The 23,422-nt window shown below is 37.0% G+C and overlaps 2 protein-coding genes across 3 annotated transcripts in view; one reads left to right on the top strand and one right to left on the bottom strand.

Moving 5' to 3' along the window:
- Nucleotides 1–23,422, bottom strand: part of LOC134670023 (von Willebrand factor A domain-containing protein 8) — an 87,083-nt gene that overhangs the window by 58,895 nt on the left and 4,766 nt on the right. The gene's annotated exons all lie outside the window — the stretch shown is intronic.
- LOC134670012 (inosine-uridine preferring nucleoside hydrolase-like) lies at nt 9,775–22,921 on the top strand. 2 transcript variants are annotated; one of them, XM_063527680.1, is made up of 8 exons: nt 9,775–9,907; nt 11,727–11,849; nt 12,818–12,917; nt 13,373–13,541; nt 13,733–13,849; nt 16,329–16,462; nt 19,090–19,276; nt 22,728–22,921. In XM_063527680.1, the coding sequence occupies exons 1-8, from the start codon at nt 9,837–9,839 to the stop codon at nt 22,853–22,855; spliced, it is 1,029 nt and encodes a 342-aa protein (XP_063383750.1). In that variant the 5' UTR covers nt 9,775–9,836; the 3' UTR covers nt 22,856–22,921. The 2 variants fall into 2 exon arrangements, with proteins under 2 accessions (XP_063383750.1, XP_063383749.1); XM_063527679.1 differs by having other exon boundaries at nt 11,712–11,849.

The following is a 23,422-nucleotide window of genomic DNA, read 5'->3' as shown; positions in this document are numbered from 1 at the left end:
GGATCAAAATGATATATTTCCGTCAAGGGCGTACATTGAATCCTGAATGAAGCGATGGATTCTAAAGTAGAATCCTGAGCGTAATAAGGGATTCAAGTGTTAACGCCCAAGACGAAATAATTTTGATACCGTGTGACACATACTGCTTTTCACATCAACTATGAGGAAAATAAAGAAATCTTAGTGTTGAGACAATCTGATGCTTAAACAGATTATTTAAGCTAAAAAAAAAATGTACAAGAAAATGTAAAAATAGTGTGCTTGAACAGAAAAGTCTCACTTTGATCCCTCCTAGCAGGAACAAGCTCATTTCCGAATAGGTGGTGTGAAAAGGTTATTCATGAGGGGTAAGATGAAAAGTCAAGCGAAAGCAAAGCGAAGTTCAAAGTGAATCGGTGGTGGCCGAGTGGATCTGCATGACATCCGACTTTCAATCCGGAGGTTCAAATCCTGGCTCGTAGCAATGAATATCATTTCATATTTACCACTAGCTTTTCGGTGAAGGAAAAACATCGTGAGAAAACCTGCATACATCCGCGAAGAAATTCAAAGGTGTATGTGAAGTCCCCAACCCGCATTGGGCCAGCGTGGGGACTATAGCCCAAACCCTCTCGTGCTTGAGAGGAGGCCTGTGCCCAGCAGTGGGACGTATATAGTGTCCTGTGAATATAGGCTAAATTATTTATTTTTTAAGATGAAAAGTCGCCAGTAATGCTTCGGCATTTGGACGATTGTTTGTCTTTCCCCATATCAGGCATGTCTCACTCCGCGATTTCGTCGCTTTGCTACAGGTAGGTAAAAGTGCATCCGTTCGGCCGCAATTTTGGGGTTTGCCATAAGCCGCGCGTGGCGCTGTCGCCAACTAGCGGCCATATCTGTGCTGATCGTAACAGACGCGTTTTGTTAGAGAGTGAGTCTTCTGTACTTAGTACTATTATTTATTCTGTGCCCATATGGAAAACCCTTTCCTTCTTACCCCAACGCACCTAACTAATTGGTCTTATTTTTTCCAATGAGAATTAATATACCGGGTGTGGCCTGTAATATGAGCAAAAAATTAAACTCTAGGGTGTACTCCTCATACTGACCAACATTTGTTCAGCGACTTTTAAAAATAACTTGTGGTTTAATTTTTAATACACTTTAAAGTATTCTAAGATGAAATGTATTGCGAATTTTGTTATGTTTAAGGCGTGACAAGCAACGTCAATCACAATGATATGGCGTGGCGATGGTGTCCATTGAAGATAATATTTATTTTGTATGAAAAATAGGGAGTCTAAATACTTCATAATTTTTAAAAGTTGTTGATCAAAAGTGTCACCGTTTGAGGAGTACAATCTATGTTTTAATTATTTGCTCGTGTTACAGGCCACACCCGGCATATTTTTAATTTGTTGTTGTTTTTGGAGCATTCCATGAAATCGTCTACCGTTTGTCCCGTACACACGCGAATTTTCTGAAGATTTCCAGGTATAAGAGTTTCCTTTTCTATGAGAAATGGTCAAAAATATGCACAGAAAAATAATCGCCTGCTTTAAATGCCGAAAAAAAAATCGTAACACAGGAAATAAAATGCGTTTGTACGGGACAGCTCGTGGAATGCTCCTTTTGTTGCTTGAATCTTAAGCGCTCAAAAGTCCTAATGTGTTTGCTTATTTTTACGAATCCATTAATTACATCGTTACTTAATAACAATATTCTTAATTATTGTAAGCTTTACTAATACGTGTAAATCCAGAATAATGACGATTTAATTAATTGTTACTCATCACAGATTACCTAAACTGGATGGAGCATCTGAGACAACTCGCAGTAAGAGTACTAAAATAATATGCCCATATTTATTTCAGATATTCAGTCCACGTTTGCGATGTGTATGTACTAAAAATCAAAAATGTTGTTCTATGAGTCAGAAATTAAACATTAGAGTATAAACTAAAGTGTAAGAGTGAAAATTCAAAGAAAATAATCTAGAGATGCACCGGATATCCGGTTACTATCCGGTATGCAGCCTATCCGGCAATTATTTTACTATCCAGCCGGATACCGGATAGTGACATACAATCCGGCCGGATACCGGATAGTAACATTGCTTGATTTCGGAGTAAACAAATTGGATTTAAGAAACAGACACGGTCATAATCGTACTTGTTTATTATTTTAAAACAATTTAATCATTCCACTGACTTGCACGCGCACTCATTTCGAACCTAGAAATGAGTCCGCGCGAACGTTTCCTAGGAAACAGGTAAAAACCTGCAGAATACGCACCTGAAAAACCGAAATGTAGGTATATAGTTCCGCTGGCCGAATATTCGGCGGCCGGATACCGGATATTCGGCCGATTGTCAGGCCGAATATCCGGTATCCGGTATTCGGCCAAACAACTATCCGTTGCATCTTTACACATTATGGCTATTGAAAGTTAATAAGTATATCAACTCCAAGTTTTATAAAATAATGGTACTACATTTTGTGGTTATGGTATCATAGCTATGAATTGTTTTTCAGATCATCAGTCATAGCATTGACAACTACACATGGCAATGTGGACGAAGGCCAGGCATTTATCAACACTCAAAGGATATTAGACACAGCGGAGAGGCGTGAAGTGAGCAATTAATAATACAGCTAAACTTACTCGTTAGGTACCTTCCGGACTGATACGACGTAATTTTCAAGAAAAGATCGTATTTACTCCCATCTTAAAAGCCAGCAACGCACTTACAACCTCTCTGTTGTTGCGAGTGTCCATGGGCGACGGGATCTCTTACCATCGGGCAGTTCTTCTGCTCGTTTGCCTCCTATATCACAAAAAAAACAACTGATGGAATCATTAAAAAACTATTCGTTGTGCTGTAATTAGTTTAATGTTTTTAGGATTCCGTACCTCAAAAGGAAAAAAAGGGAACCCTTATAGAATCACTCGTGCGTCTGTGTGTCTGTCCGACCATTCCCCCCCCCCCCCCCTTTATCTGCGAAACTACTGGTTCTAAAATTTTGAAAAATTACACAAAGTAGTTCTTTATCTATAGATGACAGGAAAACCTATAGGTCATATTAGCATTCTGTTTACCAGGTACCTATTTACCGTGGCAGTAATGACTCTCTACTGATCTCAGTAGCGTCTGATGGATATTTTGGCGCTGACGGCCTCGGTGACAACAATTTTGGAGCAATTGAGCCCATTGAAGCTCAAAGGATACCCGCAGCTCAGGGTATCATTGAGCTGACTAATAGATATCCAGGTAATTTTTATCGGTAGTTTTACCGACAACCCCGCTAATCCCGCTGGAACGCATCCAAGTCCAACGCAATCATGATTGGCGGGATCTTGCTCACCACAGGGAGGATTGGGAGAGATGAGGCCCTTGCCCAGCAGTGGGGCACACATAGTCTAAAAAAAGTTTTACCGACAACGACAACCCTAGACGAAATAGTTATCGAATGTAGAAGAGATATAGAAGGGAAATAAAATCGGGTTCCGAGTTCCTCAGCCGAATTAGATAGCACTATACGGCGCCGTGTTTTGGGGTAGCTGAATTGTCATATGTCAACTTTAGACAACCAAAACTATCATATAATGTACGGGCCGTACAGAAACCAGACACATCTTGGCTGTCAAATTCAAAGAATTTTCCATAGTCTTTATACCTCTTTCACTAGTTTCACTATTAAATTAATATAATTGAAATAATAAAAGTTATAAAAGACAATATAATGTTCATATTGTCTTTTAACCTTTCATATTAATATAGTAGTGGGATCTGGGGGCTTAGTCACTGAGTAGGTAACTCTTAATGTCCTAAAATATTATTTAATTTATTCATTTATATTTGTTTCAGGTGAAATAACACTGGTTGCGATCGGTGCACTCACTAACGTAGCTTTGGCAGTACGATTGGAACCCCAATTAATTAATCGGCTTTCACATCTGTATGTAGGAGCGGGAAACGTTTACAGTAAGTATATAAAAGGCCTGCTACACGGCAGCCGACAAGCCTACTAACCGTCTGACCTTGGTCTGTCCTTGGTCAGTTTTGGTCAAATTTTGTTGGCAACAACTGTCTACACGGTCCGGGACCGGCCAAGGCCACGCGGTCTGGGGGCTTGTCGGCTGCCGTGTAGCAAGCCTTTAAGCGGTCATTCAAATTAAGCTTATGATGGTTATTGGCCGGTTCTGCGGTAACGAATACCCGCTGTTATATAGTTGATTAAGAAAATATTATTCACTACCGTACATGTATGGGTACCTACTACCTACTAATCATTACAAGTGAGGTATAGTTTCGCTAGTAAAGCAAACTCTCACCTGACTATCGATAATAAGATTTACGAATATTATTATCTTATTACTTTGTAATAAAATTTACCATTTGTCAGTAAAAAATTTGGACGATGGTACATTTCAGGCGAAAATGAAGCGAAGGCGGAGTTTAATGCAAAACAAGACGTGGAAGCATATCACATAGTAATGCAAAAAGCTTATCCAGAGAAAGTGACGATTGTACCCTTCTCACAAGTCAGAACTAGAGGCGTGTCCCGGGTATGTTGTTCAATAAAGCATCCAATAAGCTTTATATGTATAGAATAGATCTATACAAATTGCATGAAGTAGGTACTAAATGGAGCTTTTAAGAAAATTCTTAGCCGTAACTCATAGAATAAGAATAAGAAAGTTTTTATTGTCCACTGTGTAGGTATACATATAGGTATATTATTATGATCGAATTGAAATTAGATCAGGATCTCTAGAAGAGGGTCGTATGCATAATTGTTAGACCGCAGTTTGACTTCTGATCCTTGTAGTAGAGCTCTTAGGCTACAATAAACCTGATGTTGCCGGGCTGAAAAGTGGTGCCGTTCCCCCCACCACCCCCTTGAAAATCCCCTATAAAATGTTCATAGGCTCCAAGATTCTAATCGTTTTAATTTATTTTTAATAGCTCATTTGTGGTAAAAGAAGCTGCTATAACATAAACCGTGATATATAGAATAGTTTGACGGCCGAGGCTTAGCGAGGTCGTCAAGTAATAAGTTTTAAGAGCAGTTCAAAGATGGACTACAGGGGAGTTAAATCTATATTGGATAGTTTTAATTGAATATACAGGTAAAATGATGATAAAAACCACACATATTAACCTTTCGTAATTTGGATTGCAGAGATTTCTTTGTGAGCGCTGAAAATAAGTTGCAACTTGTAAAATTTCTTTGCTCTCATGCTTGCACTTATGGCACTGTAGACGATAACCGGGAGTTATATATTTCCGGTGGATTTGAAGATCTCACAAAACGTTTTAAATTACAAGGTGCCGTTTATACCGAAGTTGATAATCTAAAATGTAACCATTTAGAGGCTGATTCAAGAATGTTCTGCCATATATTTCATGCTGTCAAACATAACAAAAGGTGGTCTGGCCGAAAGGTGTCGTGTTTCGGAGGTTCCGGGGCAAACTGCCGAATCCGACACAAGAGCAGCCGACACAACGGAGCCACGCCGTTTTGTCGTCTAAATAGTGTTTAGTTTTAAGTTTATAAAATACAATTGTATGTTAGTCTGTAAGGTATTTGTAATATGGGCCTTGTTGGCTGAATTTAATATCTAAATAAAAAATAAATAAAATAAAATAACAACCGTGCCGAGATTCTGATACAGATATATATATTTGTATTAGGTATTGATTTCTGGCGTGAACTTCAAAACACAGGTTTATGGTTCGAAGGATCACGCAAGAAAAATCGAATACTTGGGTGCTATTCAGCTGCACAGTCTATTGGCGAAAAAGTATGCAATGTTCTACCTGCACTGCACTCCCTAACTGGCTGTGATACCACCAGTCGCATTAGTAGGTACCAAAAACAGATGCTAAGTGGCGCACCTCATCATTTCGTGCAGGATGCCCTTATGCCATTAGCCTTGGGTAATGGATTGCTAACTAGACAGCAATTTCAGAATTTTTAAAAAGTTCGCACGTGTACCTAATTTCTAAATAGCAAACAACAGCTGACGAACTCCGACATCAATTTATATGCCAAAACATAGGTCTTATTGTTAGCATAAATTTGTCGCAAATAATATGTACCTGATGCACTATTCCTCAGCACAGGTTTATCTTTGGAAATCTGTTTCAGAACTCATAATTGAAAATATGTATTGATTTTCTCAAATTTGGTTACAATAAGGAACAGAGATGTGAAAAATACTTAATAAAAAAACTTACCTACTTCATAAAAATACTTTATAAAAAGTATTTAAACACAAAATACAAATACTTCCTTGATATACTATTCCAAATTCAAAATACAAAATAGTTTTTGAATTAGTATTTAAAATACAAAATACGAAATAGGTATTTACAAAATACTTTTTATTTAATTTAAAGTACAAATTATTTTTTCTCGGTTATCCTCTACAGTGGCATAAGTGCAAGCATGAGAGCAAATCAATTTTACAAGTTGCAACTTATTTTCAGCGCTCACAAAGAAATCTCTGCATTCCAAATTACGAAAGGTTAATCTGTGTGGTTTTTATCATCATTTTACCTGTATATTCAATTAAAACTGTCCAATATAGATTTAACTCCCCTGTAGTCCATCTTTGAACTGCTCTTAAAACTTATTACTTGACGACCTCGCTAAGCCTCGGCCGTCAAACTATTCTATATATCACGGTTTATGTTATAGCAGCTTCTTTTACCACAAATGAGCTATTAAAAATAAATTAAAACGATTAGAATCTTGGAGCCTATGAACATTTTATAGGGGATTTTCAAGGGGGTGGTGGGGGGAACGGCACCACTTTTCAGCCCGGCAACATCAGGTTTATTGTAGCCTAAGAGCTCTACTACAAGGATCAGAAGTCAAACTGCGGTCTAACAATTATGCATACGACCCTCTTCTAGAGATCCCGATCTAAATGAGCAATTGTACATTCGTAATTTTGAACTTATGGCGACAATGTGTGGTAACAGCAATTCGTTTTATGTACTCCATCTAGTAGTGGTCATCTATGTTGAAAAGCAACCAATAGAATAATTATAATGTGTGTTCTATTCTAGCAATGGCGTCAAGAAGTGCTAGGATCCATACCAACTAAAATAATGAGAGCTCAAAACGCCTTCGAAAGGATTTCCGTAGTAAAAAATGATTACTTGGCAATATTGGACCCTATTGTTATGGGTGTTGCGCTGAGTGACACCATTGTTGGAGAAGTTAAATATTCGCAAAACAGTATTATTTTATGTGGTAAGTTAAAGTTGAGTTTCGATAGGTTTGTTGTTCTTCTTATAGCATTGAAGTACCATAGAGTAATAAAAGGCATAGGCCTTGCAGGGAAATTCATAAGTAACTACGTATTTTCAAATTGACTTCTTTTGAAAGGGTTTATTAATTAGTCGGGATCAGCTGGACAGATTTTTTTTTAATCATATAAAATCGGGATAAATGCCACTATGGGGTTACTACGTCTCTTTGACTATTTTTTTAAGGAGCCCACTGATTAACAGACCGCCGGACGGTATCGGCCTGTCAGTTGTTCGGAAGTGCCAAAATTTTGTTCTAACTGACAGGCCGATACCGTCCGGCGGACTGTTAATCAGTGGGCCCCTTTAAACAACGCGAATTACAAGAGCTCTCGTAAAAGACTGAGGGCGATTCGACCAATCATCGTATTCGGAAAATAGACGCAATAATCCCATAGTTGCAATTGTCCCAGTTGACCTAACCTGTCTCATTTTCACTAAAAAATCTGGGAGACCGAGCTTTGCTCGGAAAACATATAAAAACTCAAAAATGCGCGTTTTGGCAGAGATAAGACCTAGCTGGATCGATTTATCGCCCCCGAAAACCCCCATATAGCAAATTTTATCGAAATCGTTAGAGCTGTCTCCGAGATCCCATCCCCGAAATATATAAATAAACAAGAATTACTCGTTTAAAGGTACTAGATAGATGAGATAGATTAGGTACTAGATAGATTAGATAGATTAGATTAGACTTTGATAATGGCATCCTGGATAAATCGAAAGAACTCTTGAAATATTATATACAAGTGGGCAGACCTATATTTTGATTGACTGATTTTGATAGGATTTTGAATAGTGTTTTGCACCATATGATACAGCGTTTTCTGGTAAGTTATGATTAATATTGTCTTATATTTTCAGGGAAAAATAGAGGCATCAACACTAACAATTTTACAACAAGGGAAGAAGCAAATGTAAATGTCATCAATAAAGTGCTTGATGAAGAATATAAGAAAGTACTTCTATCCATTTTTTCTGCTGAACTAAAATAAATGTTTCATAAAGTATATACCTAATAAAAGTCAATAACATAAAAAAAAACCATTTGTACACAAATTGGTTTTCTGTTTGTTATGTACTCGTTTTAAGTAATACAGTAATTTATTACTACTTGTGTGTTTTAATTGTTTTGATTTAATTTATACTAAAGTTGCTTATACAATCAAAACCCTATCCACCCCCCATAAACATCAAGAGTTCTTGTTCGGATTAAGAAACACTGTACAGTCACCTGCAATAATATGTTACTCAACGAAGGCCGCAAAAATATGTGACACGCTCTTATGGTTCTACAAATAAGATCATGTCAGATATTTTTGCGGTCTTCGTTGCGTAATATATTATTGCAGGTGACTGTACATATGTACCTAATGTGGCTTGCAAAACATTGTGGATTTTGAAATGTATGTTCCAATTTTCCATATATAATGGTAATTTAACTACAAACGCTGTAATGAGTCGCATAATACATTGATAACTGTGCAAAGGTTAGCGATGGGCGAGTCGAGTTATCTGATTCGAATAATCCGAATCAACCTACAGATGAGTTGATTCGAATCAAGACTATTGACAATCCGAATCAACTCGGCCACTAAACTGACTGGTAACTTGGTATCCGATCCGCTGACTCGGCGAATGAATCGCCAATTCACCAACTCTCCGAGCCGAGTCAACGCTACGCTGAAGCCATTCAAAAATAAACCTTAATTCGATAGCCCGAAGGTTCTTTTTACAACAACTGCCGCTTGATTCGGCATCCCGAGTCGAGTTCACTGGTAGTATGGCCATTGAAAAATAAACCTTAATTCGGTGTCCTGAAGGTTCTGTTTACAACAACTGCCGCTTGACTCGTTTGCGGCTCCGCGGCCCGTGACCTTGTCGCGAACCACGCAAACCGTCGAGTCGAGTCAGTTCGAATTTCAACTCGGATCAGTGGCCGAATCGATTCGAATGATTCGAATCGAAAAAAAGTGGACTCGTCACATCGCTAGCAAAGGTAACTGTATATAATTATGTATAAAATAGGTAACGACTTGAAAACCATTTGCATAGTGTCTATGGTCTATGTGTAAAGTTCGTAATAAATAAGAGAACTAACAGCGAAAACAGTATCACCCGTGGCAAAACTGATTTTCGTGGGCACACTTTCATACTTGACATATGTCAACTGTCAAATAATGTTTAGGGTCCACCGTCATACACACACGCATACAAGTTAACAACCCGGAAAGCGATTTGCGTAGAATGCAAAGAAACAAACGTTTGCTTTGTAGGTATGTGAGCGTACAATTGAAGAATCACTCACAGGCCAATACGAACGTACACTGACATCAGAATTATATTTGAATCATATTATTTAGTATACAAGGACAAGTACGAGCGAAATGCACGATAACTGAATGATATCCTGATGATATGCTGATTCCAGTGTACGTTCGAATTGGCCTGTCAGTCTCAGATTAGACGATCTCGATTACACATCGCTCGTGTCAGCGTCTCCGGCTAAATATAGTTTATCTTTCTTTACAAATGGAAGTACGGAAATATAAATACTGGGTCGTATTAGTGGCAGTTTTTGTTGTTGTTTTTATTCCGATAAGGTGAGTACTTGATGTGTTTCGAGTTTATTTTCGTAAATATTTCTTGACTGCCATCAAAATATTATTTTGTATTACACTACATTGTGTATTTCAAAGTCATATTCACACATAATTTTTAATCACAAGTACATTAAGTTTATAATATTTATAATTATTGGGAAGTGTAAATTGGAGGTAGTTCTGTTAAAGTTAGGTATATTTTGTCACTCGTAAATTTTCCTAAAACAGAAGGAAAATTACCCAAAACCGAGCTTAATTTGACATAAACTAATGTTAAACTTCAAATATAACCCAGATATGAGATAACTTTTATTTGATATTACAAGTTACTTTGTAAACGCTTGCATTTATTTTGTTTACATATGTATTATGTTGTTTCGCAGAGGCAGAACACATACACCTATCGAATTTCGATTTTAAATGTTCGCTACACTGTTTACATGTAACATTTTCTATTTATTACTTATCAATATGTAGGATTACGAGTTTGTTAGTGTGATAACTAGTGCTAATAACAATGCTTCTTATCTAATGACAGGGCTATAACCGCGAAAATCGAAGTTCGCAAATTGCGGGGATTTTTCTCTATCACTCTAATTACGCCTTCGTTGGAGTAAAAGAGAAAGATCCCCGCAATTTGCGAATTTCGGTTTTCGCGGTAGCCGCTCAGATGGGAATCGTGGGCCAGTGTAGTCTTGCTAAGACTTAAATATATTGACGTATATCTCAGGACAGGCCTAACGGACTCTAAAAATGGTACTAGTTCAGCGGTGTCACTCACGAATTCGAGCCCGCCGTGCAGTGTAACTCAAGTAGTTGCGACCAATTGCGCGCGTGATGTGGACTCATCAATCAATCGCGTTGTAGCGCTGTCACACTACCCCCATACTGTCGCCCAATGCCGCTGTACTGGCCCCATTCATGCCCCATTCCATTCTTATTGCCCGTAAGGCCAGTCCTGAGATATACGTCAATGCTTAAATATAGATAAAACAAAACTCTTAATACCTACACTTTATCTTATCTTTTCTTATATAATATTCTATTTTATTTGTTTTATCGTTCTTGAGATAAATGTCATTGTTACCAAGGCTAAAACGATAATCGTTGTTGCTTATGATCAAGAAATGGCAGGAAACTACACCTACTTATAGACTGTGTTACATTATAAAATACTTATAAAAAACAGTAGTTTATGTTTAGGGAATCCCCGTTAATTCATACATCATCATTGTACATCTATAAGAATAAAAATGTGTAGGTTACACAAATACACACTTATTGGTCATACAATGTTGCTAGTTTAATAGTTGTCGTTCGAAATAATAACAATTAGCGCTTACGCTTACGTTATCGTTGTATGTTGTGTGAACAACGACTTTGTGGAAAAGATTGTTAAACAAATAAGTAAATCATTTATTGATAATCACATAGTCCAACATAATACAACTTTGTGGAATAATAATAACGTTTTTGTTACCAATAACATAAACACGAACGATACAAATTATGATTATGGCTTAAAAAACACCCTATATCATATTGAGTAACTTTTAGTACGGGACCAACCCCGAAATCGCGAAAAAACAAAGGTTCTTTCATAGTCTTTGTCTGATCATATCTAGTATCTAGCCTATCGATGTTGTCTCCTTTAGAAGAGAGATCCAAAGATTTTTTCACGATTACGGATTGGTTCCTTAATAAAACTTGCTCAATATGACCTATTTTACTCAAATCACAAAAGGCTAAAGTTAAAAAAAGAACCGTAAACTGTATACGTTTCAGTTATGTTAATTTAGTGCAGTATTTATTATTTCAGCACTAGTAATGACAGCAGCAATGATAATGGTCCTATGAGCAAACTAATAATAGACCACGATGGGGGAGCAGACGACGCTATGGCTATATTTATGGCTCTTCTTTATGAAAAGTACTTTAATGGGTAAGTCTTGCATTTAAAAAAACTATATATATTTTTTTCATAAATTATTAATATTACAAGAAAGGCAGTACAGTGATCCCCACACTATAGACTTAAGCCTGTGACCTGGGGATCTAAGCGAAATACAGAGTACCGTCATGTCGCGGCTATTATTTTAACATAAAGCTACTAGGTAAATTAAAACTAAGAATTAATCTTAATGTTTGTGGAATGCCCGAATTTTTTGTTGAAATTACGCAATAACGGAAATTTTCCGACAGCACAGCAAGAATAAGGCACGAATAAAGAAATACGAGTAGCCCGAGGGGCAACGAGGGGCAAGAAAAGGGGGCTAGTATTATCTCCATAGCTGGGCAGAAGTCCGTTAATCCGTTAATCGTTAATTAACGAAGTTAAGTTTTCGAGTAACGGATTAACTTTTAAGTTAACTTTAAAAACCTGTAACGGACTTGTTAACTTCCGTGAACTTTCCTTAAGTCCGTTAATCGTTAATACCTAAGTACCTACTCACACCAAGGCAGACGACAATTTTAATATGCTCATGTCATGTTCATGAAGGGGAACATGCACCTTATGGCAGATTCTAGCGAATGATATTTTTATTGGTTATGCTATTATTAATTAGTAATGATTACCATGTTAATTAGTAGATTAGTCTTTAATAAAAATCTAAATTTATGATTACTTCAACTAATTTTATTTCCTATTGCGTATATTTACGACTTCGAGTTAACAATTAACTTTAACTTCCGTTAAAACTTTTGAAAAGTAAGGTTTTAACGTTTAACGCAGTTAACTTTTTATTTAACGGATTAACGAAGTTAACTTTTTGATTAACGGTGCCCAGTTCTGATTATATCTTGGGGATATTTTACTGGAGATAAATAGATAATACATAAAATTATGTAAAAGACCAGCCGTGTGAAAAGTAACATTACCTATGGCTACATAAAATCTTTTTATTTCAGCCCAACACTCATAGCACTGTCAACTACTCATGGCAATGTGAACGAAAGCCAGGCATTCATGAACACACAAAGGATATTAGACATAGCGGGGAGACGTGATGTAATTATTCCTTTATGCTAGTTTATGCTCTATCTAATTGACCTAGCGAGAGCAAAGGTCTGTCTGTCAGCCAAGTCAAAAATGCTTTTTTATGTCCGGGTGTCCGGTTGTTGTCATCTACAGGTCGCATTTTTAACCGATCCTCGTGAAATTTGGTGGGTTCAGATTTCAGATTTAATTTATTTGCATTAAAAATGGCACAATGGTTCTTATGGTATTGTTATTAGTGAGGGTTAGATTAGTTATGTACAGTCAGTGTCGGTTCATTTTTCCGTAACTTTTAAGAATGGCGGGGCCATGGCGGTTTGCTAGGTCTAAAGTCTACGCTCATAGATTTACTATATCTAAATGAATGAACTAAACTGAATGTTAAAAGGAAAGTACAATCAGCTATAAAAGAAAGCTTGTATAATTTCTTTTTGATAAAAAAGAACTAAATTGTTGAAATGTCTCAGGTCCCAATATACCGTGGCAGCAATACCTCCCTAGTGATCTCAGTGCCGGCCGAAGACTGGTTCGGTGTAGACGGTCTGGGTGACAACGAAAACGAGCCGATTGAGCCCATTGAAGCTCAGTCGATGCATTCAGCTTTGGGGATTATTGAGCTGGTTAATAGGCACCCAGGTAATTTTTAGTACTTAAGGCGATGAATGGAGAATTGATCGTCCGGTTTCCTCTTAACGCGTGGAGCGCCCTACAGTCACACGTGTGATAGTAGTTAGTAGGTATAGGAGTTCCATACTACGGTAATACTGGGTTACTGGGGCGCTCCACGGGTTAAGGGCAAGCATTACTTTTTATTTAATTTGTTACAGGTGAAGTAACACTAGTTGCGATCGGGTCACTAACGAATATTGCATTGGCAATGCGATTAGAACCACAGTTGGTTACTCGGCTCTCGCATCTGTACGTGGGCGCGGGTCACGTTTACAGTAAGTATACATCATCATCATCATCTCAGCCATAAGACGTCCACTGCTGAACATAGGCCTCCCCCTTGGACCTCCATACGTGCCGGTTGGAAGCGACCCGCATCCAGCGTCTTCCGGCGACCTTAACAAGATCGTCTGTCCATCTTGTGGGTGGACGTCCTACGCTGCGCTTGCTAGTCCGTGGTCTCCACTCGAGCACTTTTCGACCCCATCGGCCATCTTCTCTGCGTGCAATGTGGCCTGCCCATTGCCACTTCAGCTTGCTAATCCGGTGGGCTATGTCGGTGACTTTAGTTCGTCTACGGATCTCCTCATTTCTGATTCGATCACGTAGAGAAACTCCGAGCATAGCCCTCTCCATAGCTCGTTGAGCGACTTTGAGTTTTGAGACAGTGTTGGCCGAACGTTAATGCAATTGACCATTAAAAATTAACCATTGAAAAGGTTAATTGCCATTAGCCATTAACCATTGAAGGAAAATTAATTATCAATTGCATTGAACATCAATTTGCATTAATGTTAATTTATTACGAACCACTAACAATTAAAAAGAATTAATGGTTATTGCTTTACAAACCATTAAAAACTAAAACAATTTTTAATGAAAATTAAACATGTGATTGATAATTAACAATTAACAAGAATAAATATCGTAATTTTATAAAGACGTCCAAGGGATCAAAGGTCTAGTGCAGCGGTCGGCAACCTGCGGCCCGCGGGCCGCATGCGGCTCGTGAACCTATCACTTGCGGCCCGAGTGCCGCCTTGGCTATTTTGTATGTAATAGTGACAAACGACAATGTCTCATAGTCATAAATATTAACAAAGTACGGCCCGCGTCACCATTTATTTTGTTTATTTTATTTATTTTATTTATTTTATTTATTTTATTTATTTTATTTATTTTATTTATTTTATTTATTTTATTTATTTTATTTATTTTATTTATTTTATTTATTTTATTTATTTTATTTATTTTATTTATTTTATTTATTTTATTTATTTTATTTATTTTATTTATTTTATTTATTTTATTTATTTTATTTATTTTATTTATTTTATTTATTTTATTTATTTTATTTATTTTATTTATTTTATTTATTTTATTTATTTTATTTATTTTATTTATTTTATTTATTTTATTTATTTTATTTATTTTATTTATTTTATTTATTTTATTTATTTTATTTATTTTATTTATTTTATTTATTTTATTTATTTTATTTATTTTATTTATTTTATTTATTTTATTTATTTTATTTATTTTATTTATTTTATTTATTTTATTTATTTTATTTATTTTATTTATTTTATTTATTTTATTTATTTTATTTATTTTATTTATTTTATTTATTTTATTTATTTTATTTATTTTATTTATTTTATTTATTTTATTTATTTTATTTTATTTATTTTATTTATTTTATTTATTTTATTTATTTTATTTATTTTATTTATTTTATTTATTTTATTTATTTTATTTATTTTATTTATTTTATTTATTTTATTTATTTTATTTATTTTATTTATTTTATTTATTTTATTTATTTTATTTATTTTATTTATTTTATTTATTTTATTTATTTTATTTATTTTATTTATTTTATTTATTTTATTTATTTTATTTATTTTATTTATTTTATTTATTTTATTTATTTTATTTATTTTATGAGCACCCATTATAACTAACAATAATGGGTGCATTCCCATTTTTCCCCACTTTATTGGTGTGGGGACAAATGGGAACACATCATTATCCGATATTTTCCCATTTGTTCCCGCCTGGAGCAGATGGAATAAGCGCTTCATATAAATGAATAAATCCCATTTGTCCCCGTTTCCCATTTGTCTCCAACTCACATATGACAGGGACAAATAATAAAACACCAATAATGAGTGTATTCCCATTTAATAGTTTCAAGCAAAATTAACATCAATTATTAGTTTATGAAAAAAATATTTAATTCCATTAAACGTTAATGCAATTGAGAGTTATTCTAATTAATTTTTTGAAACTTTAATGCCATTAAATAGGCAATTAGATTGACAATCAATGTAATTAAACGTCTCAAGATTCAATTCTAACTAACTTTAATTAAATTGATGCGTAATGCAATTGATTAATTGCGGAATTAATGGTTAATGCAATTGATTAATTGTTAATTAGAATTAACCATTACGGCCAACACTGTTTTGAGATGAGGCCGATAGTGAAAGACCACGTTTCGGAGCCGTAAGTCATCACTGGTAACAAGTAAGGTAAGTATACAATCCCACCGAAATCATCTCATAAAAAATTGTATACAATCCCACCGAAATCATCTCATATAAAATTGGCGGCCAAGACTCTAGCTTTTACTGTAAAAAGTTATCAGATCCCAGCAAAAACTACTTGGCTAAGCTCTGACTTACACCTTGGTTTAAAAACGAAATTGAAATTTTCGCTAAAAACTTATTTTGTATTTACTTTTAATTTCAGGTGAATCTGAACCAACTCCAGAGTTTAACGCAGAACAAGATGCAGAGGCATATCATGTAATCATGCAAAACGCTAATCCAGATAAAGTGACAATTCTACCCTTCTCACAAGTTGGAACTAAAAATATAACCCGAGTAAGCTTTGAATGATACGTTTATATGTTTAATTTTCAAACAAAAACATGTTTTATCAAAGGGCATTAAAACACGCTAAACATCTTAGCGAACAGGTTTTCCATATCGCTATTTGAATGATAACCGCGTTAGGTACCAGCCGTTATCCTCTACAACGACAATTTAAGGACTTCTCTACACGATGGGCCAACGCCGGCCACTCCAAGGGACGTATTTATGCGTTAGACGGAGCAAGTGATATTGCTATCTCATTCTACCGCATGGCTGCGTCCCTTGGAGTGGCCGGCGCTGACCCATCGTGTAGTGGAGCCATAAGGTGACATTCCGATTGCGACGACAACTGCGTTGCTGTTGCAGCAGCGAAAATAGGCGATGTACTTATGCAACTTCATGGCTCCTCTACACGATGGGCCAACGCCGGCCACTCCAAGGGGCGCATTTATATAGAGGGAGCAAGTGATATTGCTATCACATTCTACTACGTTCGACATGTTGCCTCTCTGTCGCACTTGTAAATTTGTACATAAGTGTGACAAGGAGGCAACACATCGAACGCTTCGCGTTCGCGGTAGACTCTTTGTTTCTGGCGGGGCGTCCCTGCACTACATCCCCAGCAAACATTTTTGGTCGATATTCCGAAAAAGGCACCTATTTTAGGTCGCACAATTTAGGGGACCAAAATGAGGCACGTCGAATCGACGTCGTGGGCACGTCGAGTCGACATAAATGGGGAAATTATTGACGGTAAATTAGTGATTACAACCATTAGGTCAACACTAGGTCATGTTTCCGACGTGGATTCGACGTCGCCACGACGTGCCGCGTAGTTAAAATGTACTAATTTGGTAATCTTTACCACCTTTAGACGTGATGGCGACATATTTTTATCCATATAATTACTCTGCGAGGCAATATTTAGATGAGACGCGATGAAGAGAAAAAGAGACACAAACATTACGCTTATATATTCTTTTCACTCAGAAACAAAATGTCTAACAAGAAAACAACTTTAAGTTGTGCAATGATAATGGCGGCCACTAAGTCATGTAAAATAATTTAGGCCGATTACGCTGATGAAGAACGATGAAATCTAGTGCACAGAAAATTTTTTCGTGCAGTATGTTAGGTTTACATACAAAACTATCGATGGGCTTTTGAAATATTTAAGTTTTCAACATTTTATAAAATCAAAATGCATATATTTGCTTGTAATTGAATATTTGTGTGTGTGAGTGTATTGACTTGATCAAAAATATTGTTTTATTTTGAATATTAGCACAATGAAGTACCGTGCGATGGCACCATTCAAGATATAACAACTTAAATTATGCAATTTCATATTTAGCATCTCGTTATAATGAAAGAAAATGGCGGCACAACCTTATGGTATTGATAGTACTTTACAAGTGATTTTAACTATATGGTCGCAATTTGGTATCTATTTTAAGTAACATTTACCTAAAATTAGTAGCTAAATCGACATAAAATCGACGACCTAAAGGTCTCCGTATAAGAAATAATTACGTCGCAAATACACCTAAAATGTCTTATTAGTACATTTGACCTATTGGTCAGACTTTGCAGTTAATTTTACCTAATATTTCGACTTATTTTCAACCATTAAGTCCCTGTCTTCATGGTCCCCGTATAAGAAATAATTACGTCGCATATACACCTAACATGCCTTATTAGTACATTTGACCTATTGGTCAGGGTTCGAAGTTAATTTTAACTAATATTTCGACAGATTTTCAACCATTAAGTCCCTGACTTCATGGTCTCCGTATAAGAAATAATTACGTCGCATATACACCTAAAAGGCCTTATTAGTATATTTGACCTATTGGTTAGGGTACGAAGTTAATTTTACCTAGTAATTCGACTTATTTTCAACCATTAAGTCCGTGACTTCATAGTCCCCGTATAAGTAATAATTACGTCGCAAATACACCTAAAATACCTTATTAGTAGATTTGACCTATTGGTCAGGGTTTAAGGTTAATTTTACCTAATATTTCGCCTTATTTTCAACCCCTAAGTCCCTGACTTCATGGTGTATTTATGAAGTGAAATTTACGTTTTATTATCCCTATATTTTGACTTGGAAGTAAAAGTGTACAATACGTAAAATAATTGGTGACTTAGGACGTCATTTTCACTTAAATTGGTAAAATCTTCTTCGAGCCTAGGAAAAAATACTTAAAATGTTTGCTGATCTACATAGTTATTCAAGTTCATTCGGGAAACGACGCTGCCAACGAATAAATCTGATAAACGTTTTGTGGCCCTTCGGCAAAATAACTATAGTTGGTCAAACCAATTTTTTTCAGAAGGTAAATAAGAACAAAAAAGCCAAAAGTAGATACCCATCCTTTTCTTTTGGGTGCTAGTACTAGTGCAAGACAAAGATAATGTCGCACCAAACAAAGTCTGCAGCGGATTTGATAGCCCACGCAGTGTAAGTGTTTTGTAAACGTCAGAATTTCATAGAACTTTGACGTTTAAAATGACACTTGCACTACGTGGGCTACCAAAATCGCTGCAGACTTATGACTATAGTATGATTCTCTCTATGTTTGAAATGAGACAGTCCTTTGACAAACTATAAATATTGTGTTTTATTTCAGCAATGGCGCGAGCAAGTACTAGGAGCCATACCAACTAAAATAATAACATCCCTGAACAGCTTTGAAAGGATTTCCATAACGTATTCAGATTATTGGTCGCTATTGGACCCTATTGTTCTGGGCGTGGTCCTAAATGATACCATAGTGGGCGATGTCAAGTATTCCCAGAATGATATCATTTTATGCGGTAAGTTGACACAAGATTTTCGAATAAATTATTTCAATAGTTATAAAAATAAGTTAGCATTTAATAAAAACGTTACTAGAGTTTGTGCGGAAAGAGAAGAGTCGTGGAATGTACAATTGTACAGTCGCCATCAGATATATCGGCGCGGCCAAGGTGCTCACAAATATCTGAACACGCCTCTATTGTCAGGGCGTTAGAGTGCGTGTTCAGATATTGTGAACACCTTGGCCGCTCCGATATAACTGATGGCGACTGTATGGGGCCCAATACATTCCACGGCTCTTCTCTTTATGATCACTCTAGTAAAATATTGTTAGATTTGTCATTGTACAGTCGCCATCAGATATATCGGAGCGGCCAAGGTGTTCACAATATCTGAGCACGCGTTCTAACTCTCTGACAATAGAGACGTGTTCAGATATTTGTGAGCACCTTGGCCGCTCCGATATATCTGATGGCGACTGTACAATGACAAATCTAACAATATTTTACTAGAGTGATCATCATCATCATCAGTGATCATCAGTGATCCGCTCCGATATATCTGATGGCGACATGATATAAAATGGCCACCGTAGCTACATAATTTACGAATCATTGGAACTCAATTTGCGTGAAATACTCGAGTTTCATAATGCACATGCAGACAAATTAAATTGTGTCACGTGAAACATGATATCATCATATCAGTATACAAAAGACAATATACAATTACAAGGAAGTGAATTGAACAGAGCACTTAGTTGGTGACGTCTTTCTTTACAAAGTTCATAAATTGCAAAATCGATTTCACGTTTGTTAGACTAGCCTATTATACAGGGTGTTACTGACCATCGGGCTTTAAATCCAGGGCTCGATTCTACTCGCTAAACAGAGCTACTTTTATTATGGCACCAACCCCAAAATCCCGAATTTTTTTTTTACTTTTTCATACATTTTGGCTGATTAGATGTCGACGTTTTCCATGGAAAAGCCAAAAAATTTTCCCCGATTTTAGGGTTGGGCCCATAGTAAAAGTAGCTCAGTTTAGCGAGTAAAATCAAGCCCTGGAATTAAAGCCCCATGGTCAGACACACAGAGGCGTAACTAGGGGGGGGGGTTGGAGGGGGCACGTGCCCCGGGCGCCGTCCAAGGGGGGGGGGGCGCCAAAATGGGCAAAATACCTCCCATAGAAAATGGACCAGCCAAAATGTAGGACACAGCCAAATTTTTTTTTCGCGACTTGCTCGGTAGGTGTAATCCCAAATCTCCCTGGCAAGGAAAATGCAGTTATTTTTTAGCCAACCTGTATACAGGATGGTCCAAACCTTGACGTCCAAAAATTTTTTTTAGTATCGTCGTCGTGGGTTATCAGAATATATATACCCCATGATTATAAGCCGATTTTTCGTAGTTTACGAGTTTAACTTTTAACTCTTGTTAAGAAATTCCGGGGTGAAGCTTTGCTTTGCTTTTATGTCTTCTAATACATGTTCGTGGTATTTGCACATATAACATGAAATAGCGATGGGGAAGTGACACCATAAAATAATAGTAGAAATAACAAAAGAGGACTTTTTTAATGAATTACTAATTTGGAAGCTTTCCACCTCAGTTCCTTTGACCGGCGACTCTGAAAAATTAGGACTATAAAGTATCACTTTTTTGACCTTTTAAAAAAACTTAGGGTCTAGCAGTTTCTAAAATAACAAAAAGTCCTTGAAATCGCTTGTATTTTATCATTATTTATTTTTTATTTATTTAGGTAAGGGCAACATCTAAGCTTGAACTCAGCTCAACTCAGCCAAGTGAGGATGCTGTTGTTTTAGCAACTGCGCCGTTGGTCAAGGATTATGTTACAAAAAGAAACAATAAAGTTCAATAGTTTTTTTTTTAATTAAATCATCACCCCAGAATTTCTTAACAAACGTTAAAAGTAATAAAAATCATAATTCGAAAACTACGAAACGTCGGCTAACTTACATATTCTGATAGCCCACAGCGTGAGAAATTTAAAAAAATTATGGACGTCAAGGTTTGGACCACCCTGTATAAGACATGCCGTGATAACATCGCTCGTTCTGTGATACTAGAATGTCGTGAAAAACCTGTGTCAGGTTTCGATGTGGGATCAGGACAAACTAGTCCAATTCAATCCCACCAAGACTCAATTTTGCGCGTTTAGGGCTAAGAAAACCTCATTTTTCAAGGCACAAGCCTTCCCATCTCAGGGAGTATTGGGAGCCTCGGTGTTGAGATCTCCATCAGTGACGTCCAATAATTTCGTAGCCACCTTGCTGGGTAGGCTGCGCTCGTATCCAAAAAAAAACTCGGTGTGCTCAATAAAGGGAGGCGATACTTTACTCTGGGGTAGACAGATCCCATTTATTGAGTACTGCTGTCACCTTTGGGCAGGAGCATCTGGATGCCACCTTGGACCCTTCAAATCAGTCCAAAGGCGCGCTGTACCTGTGAATAGTCTACGATCCCAAACTCACAAGCGATATTGAACCTTTAAGTCTAAGGAGATCTCCAAAAAATAAGTGTATAAGTTTTAAAATGGTCGGCAACGCGCATGTGACCGCTGACCATCAGGTGGGTCGTAAGCTTGTTAGCCACCGATGTACTAAAACACTTTTTTGTCTCAATTAAAAGTAAACTGTAAGTAATAAGTAAAAAAGTAACTCTTTCGTTAGTTCATTTCGTTTGAGGGGGAGGGGGGGGGCGCAAATTTGGTGCCTGCCCCGGGCGCCATATCCTCTAGCTACGCCTCTGCAGACACATACTGTATTTTGAATAGGTGGTATTACTGCAATGTTCTGCCGCCAGAGTGCAGCACTAAGCTAGCTAGTAAACCATAGAGTAACTTATACATGCTGTGCTTTAAACTGTTTTTGACAAGTTTTCACAGACAATAAAATATGACATTGATGCATCAAGGCGGTTTGTTAACAAGGGCCTACCGGGAAACACGAAAATCTAAATTTTGTTATCTGCCTCTTTATCGCTCGAATATGCAAGAGTGATAGAGAGGTTTAATAACGAATTTTCGATTTTCTTGTTTCGTGGTAGACCCCCAGATTGTGATGGATAGTGGTAGGGCGCCAACTACGCAGACTTTTGCGTAATGGCTCCTCTACACGATGGGCCAACGCCGGCCACTCCAAGGGACGCAGCCATGCGGTAGAATGAGATAGCAGCGCGGGATAGATGGCGGCGCGTCCATAAAAGCCGATTCCCACCGGCTTGCCTGTTTTTGGACGTTTGAGCAGAGTTGTAAAGGAAATATGTAAGCCTAATTAGCCCCGGCTTGCCTATGGATATTTTTGACGCGCCGCCACTGCGAGATAGCAATATCACTAGCTCCCTCTAACGCATTTAAATGCGTCCCTTGGGAGTGGCCGGCGTTGGCCCATCGTGTAGAGGAGCCATAATATTCCCTGTTGCGTAAAACATTTATTTTTATTTTCAGGTGAACAAAGAGGTATTAACACTAACAATTTTACAACAATAGAGGAAGCGAATGTGAAAGTCATCAACCAAATTCTCCAGGAGGAATATAAAGAATTACTCCTTGCCATTTTTTCTGCAGAATTATAGAATAAACATGCGTAACTGTAGTAAGAATTTTTGACTGTGATTATAAATATAACAATATGAACAAAATGTCATTGTTTTTTTTTCTATTTCCTCAATACAAAGAGCGTTTTCACATTGTCCGGTCCGATATCGTATGTAGGATCCTACATCCCCGTAGTCAGAGCGGCTACCGCGAAAACCGAAATTCGCAATTTGCGGGGAGTTTTCTCTTTTACTCCAATGAAGGCGTAATTAGAGTGACAGAGAAAAATCCCCGCAATTTGCGAACTTCGATTTTCGCGGTTATAGCCCAGGCCGTGAGGGCGCGTCCGGGCGCCGTCATTAGCGGTTTCGCACACTACTATATTAAACAGTATGCCTACGCATACGCACACAAACAAATATTGTCTGTGGTCCGACTGATGGGGGCTCCAACATGGCTGAATTTCGGAATGGCGGATGGCAGAAGGCATCTATGACAAAAACAGCTGCAGGAGAGTGCCATTGGCATTAAGTCCGTATATGTGACGTCCCACAGTTAAAGGTACCTTATGGCGGTTGGCGCTTACGCTATTATTAACGCCGCTC

This window comes from Cydia fagiglandana, chromosome 13, assembly GCF_963556715.1.
Source record: "Cydia fagiglandana chromosome 13, ilCydFagi1.1, whole genome shotgun sequence".
Lineage (NCBI taxonomy): Eukaryota > Metazoa > Arthropoda > Insecta > Lepidoptera > Tortricidae > Cydia > Cydia fagiglandana.
The sequence above is the reverse complement of the archived record's forward strand: the minus strand, read 5'-3'. Positions and strand labels throughout refer to the sequence as shown.

What these genes read in the sequence shown, in the direction of transcription:
- LOC134670012 (XM_063527679.1), top strand. Translation starts at nt 9,837, where the DNA reads ATGGAAGTACGGAAATATAAATACTGGGTCGTATTAGTGGCAGTTTTT. An exon ending in GTTGTTTTTATTCCGATAAG is followed by an intron (nt 9,908 to 11,711) that starts GTGAGTACTTGA and finishes AATTTAGTGCAG; the next exon opens with TATTTATTATTTCAGCACTA. An exon ending in GGGCGCGGGTCACGTTTACA is followed by an intron (nt 13,850 to 16,328) that starts GTAAGTATACAT and finishes TTTTAATTTCAG; the next exon opens with GTGAATCTGAACCAACTCCA.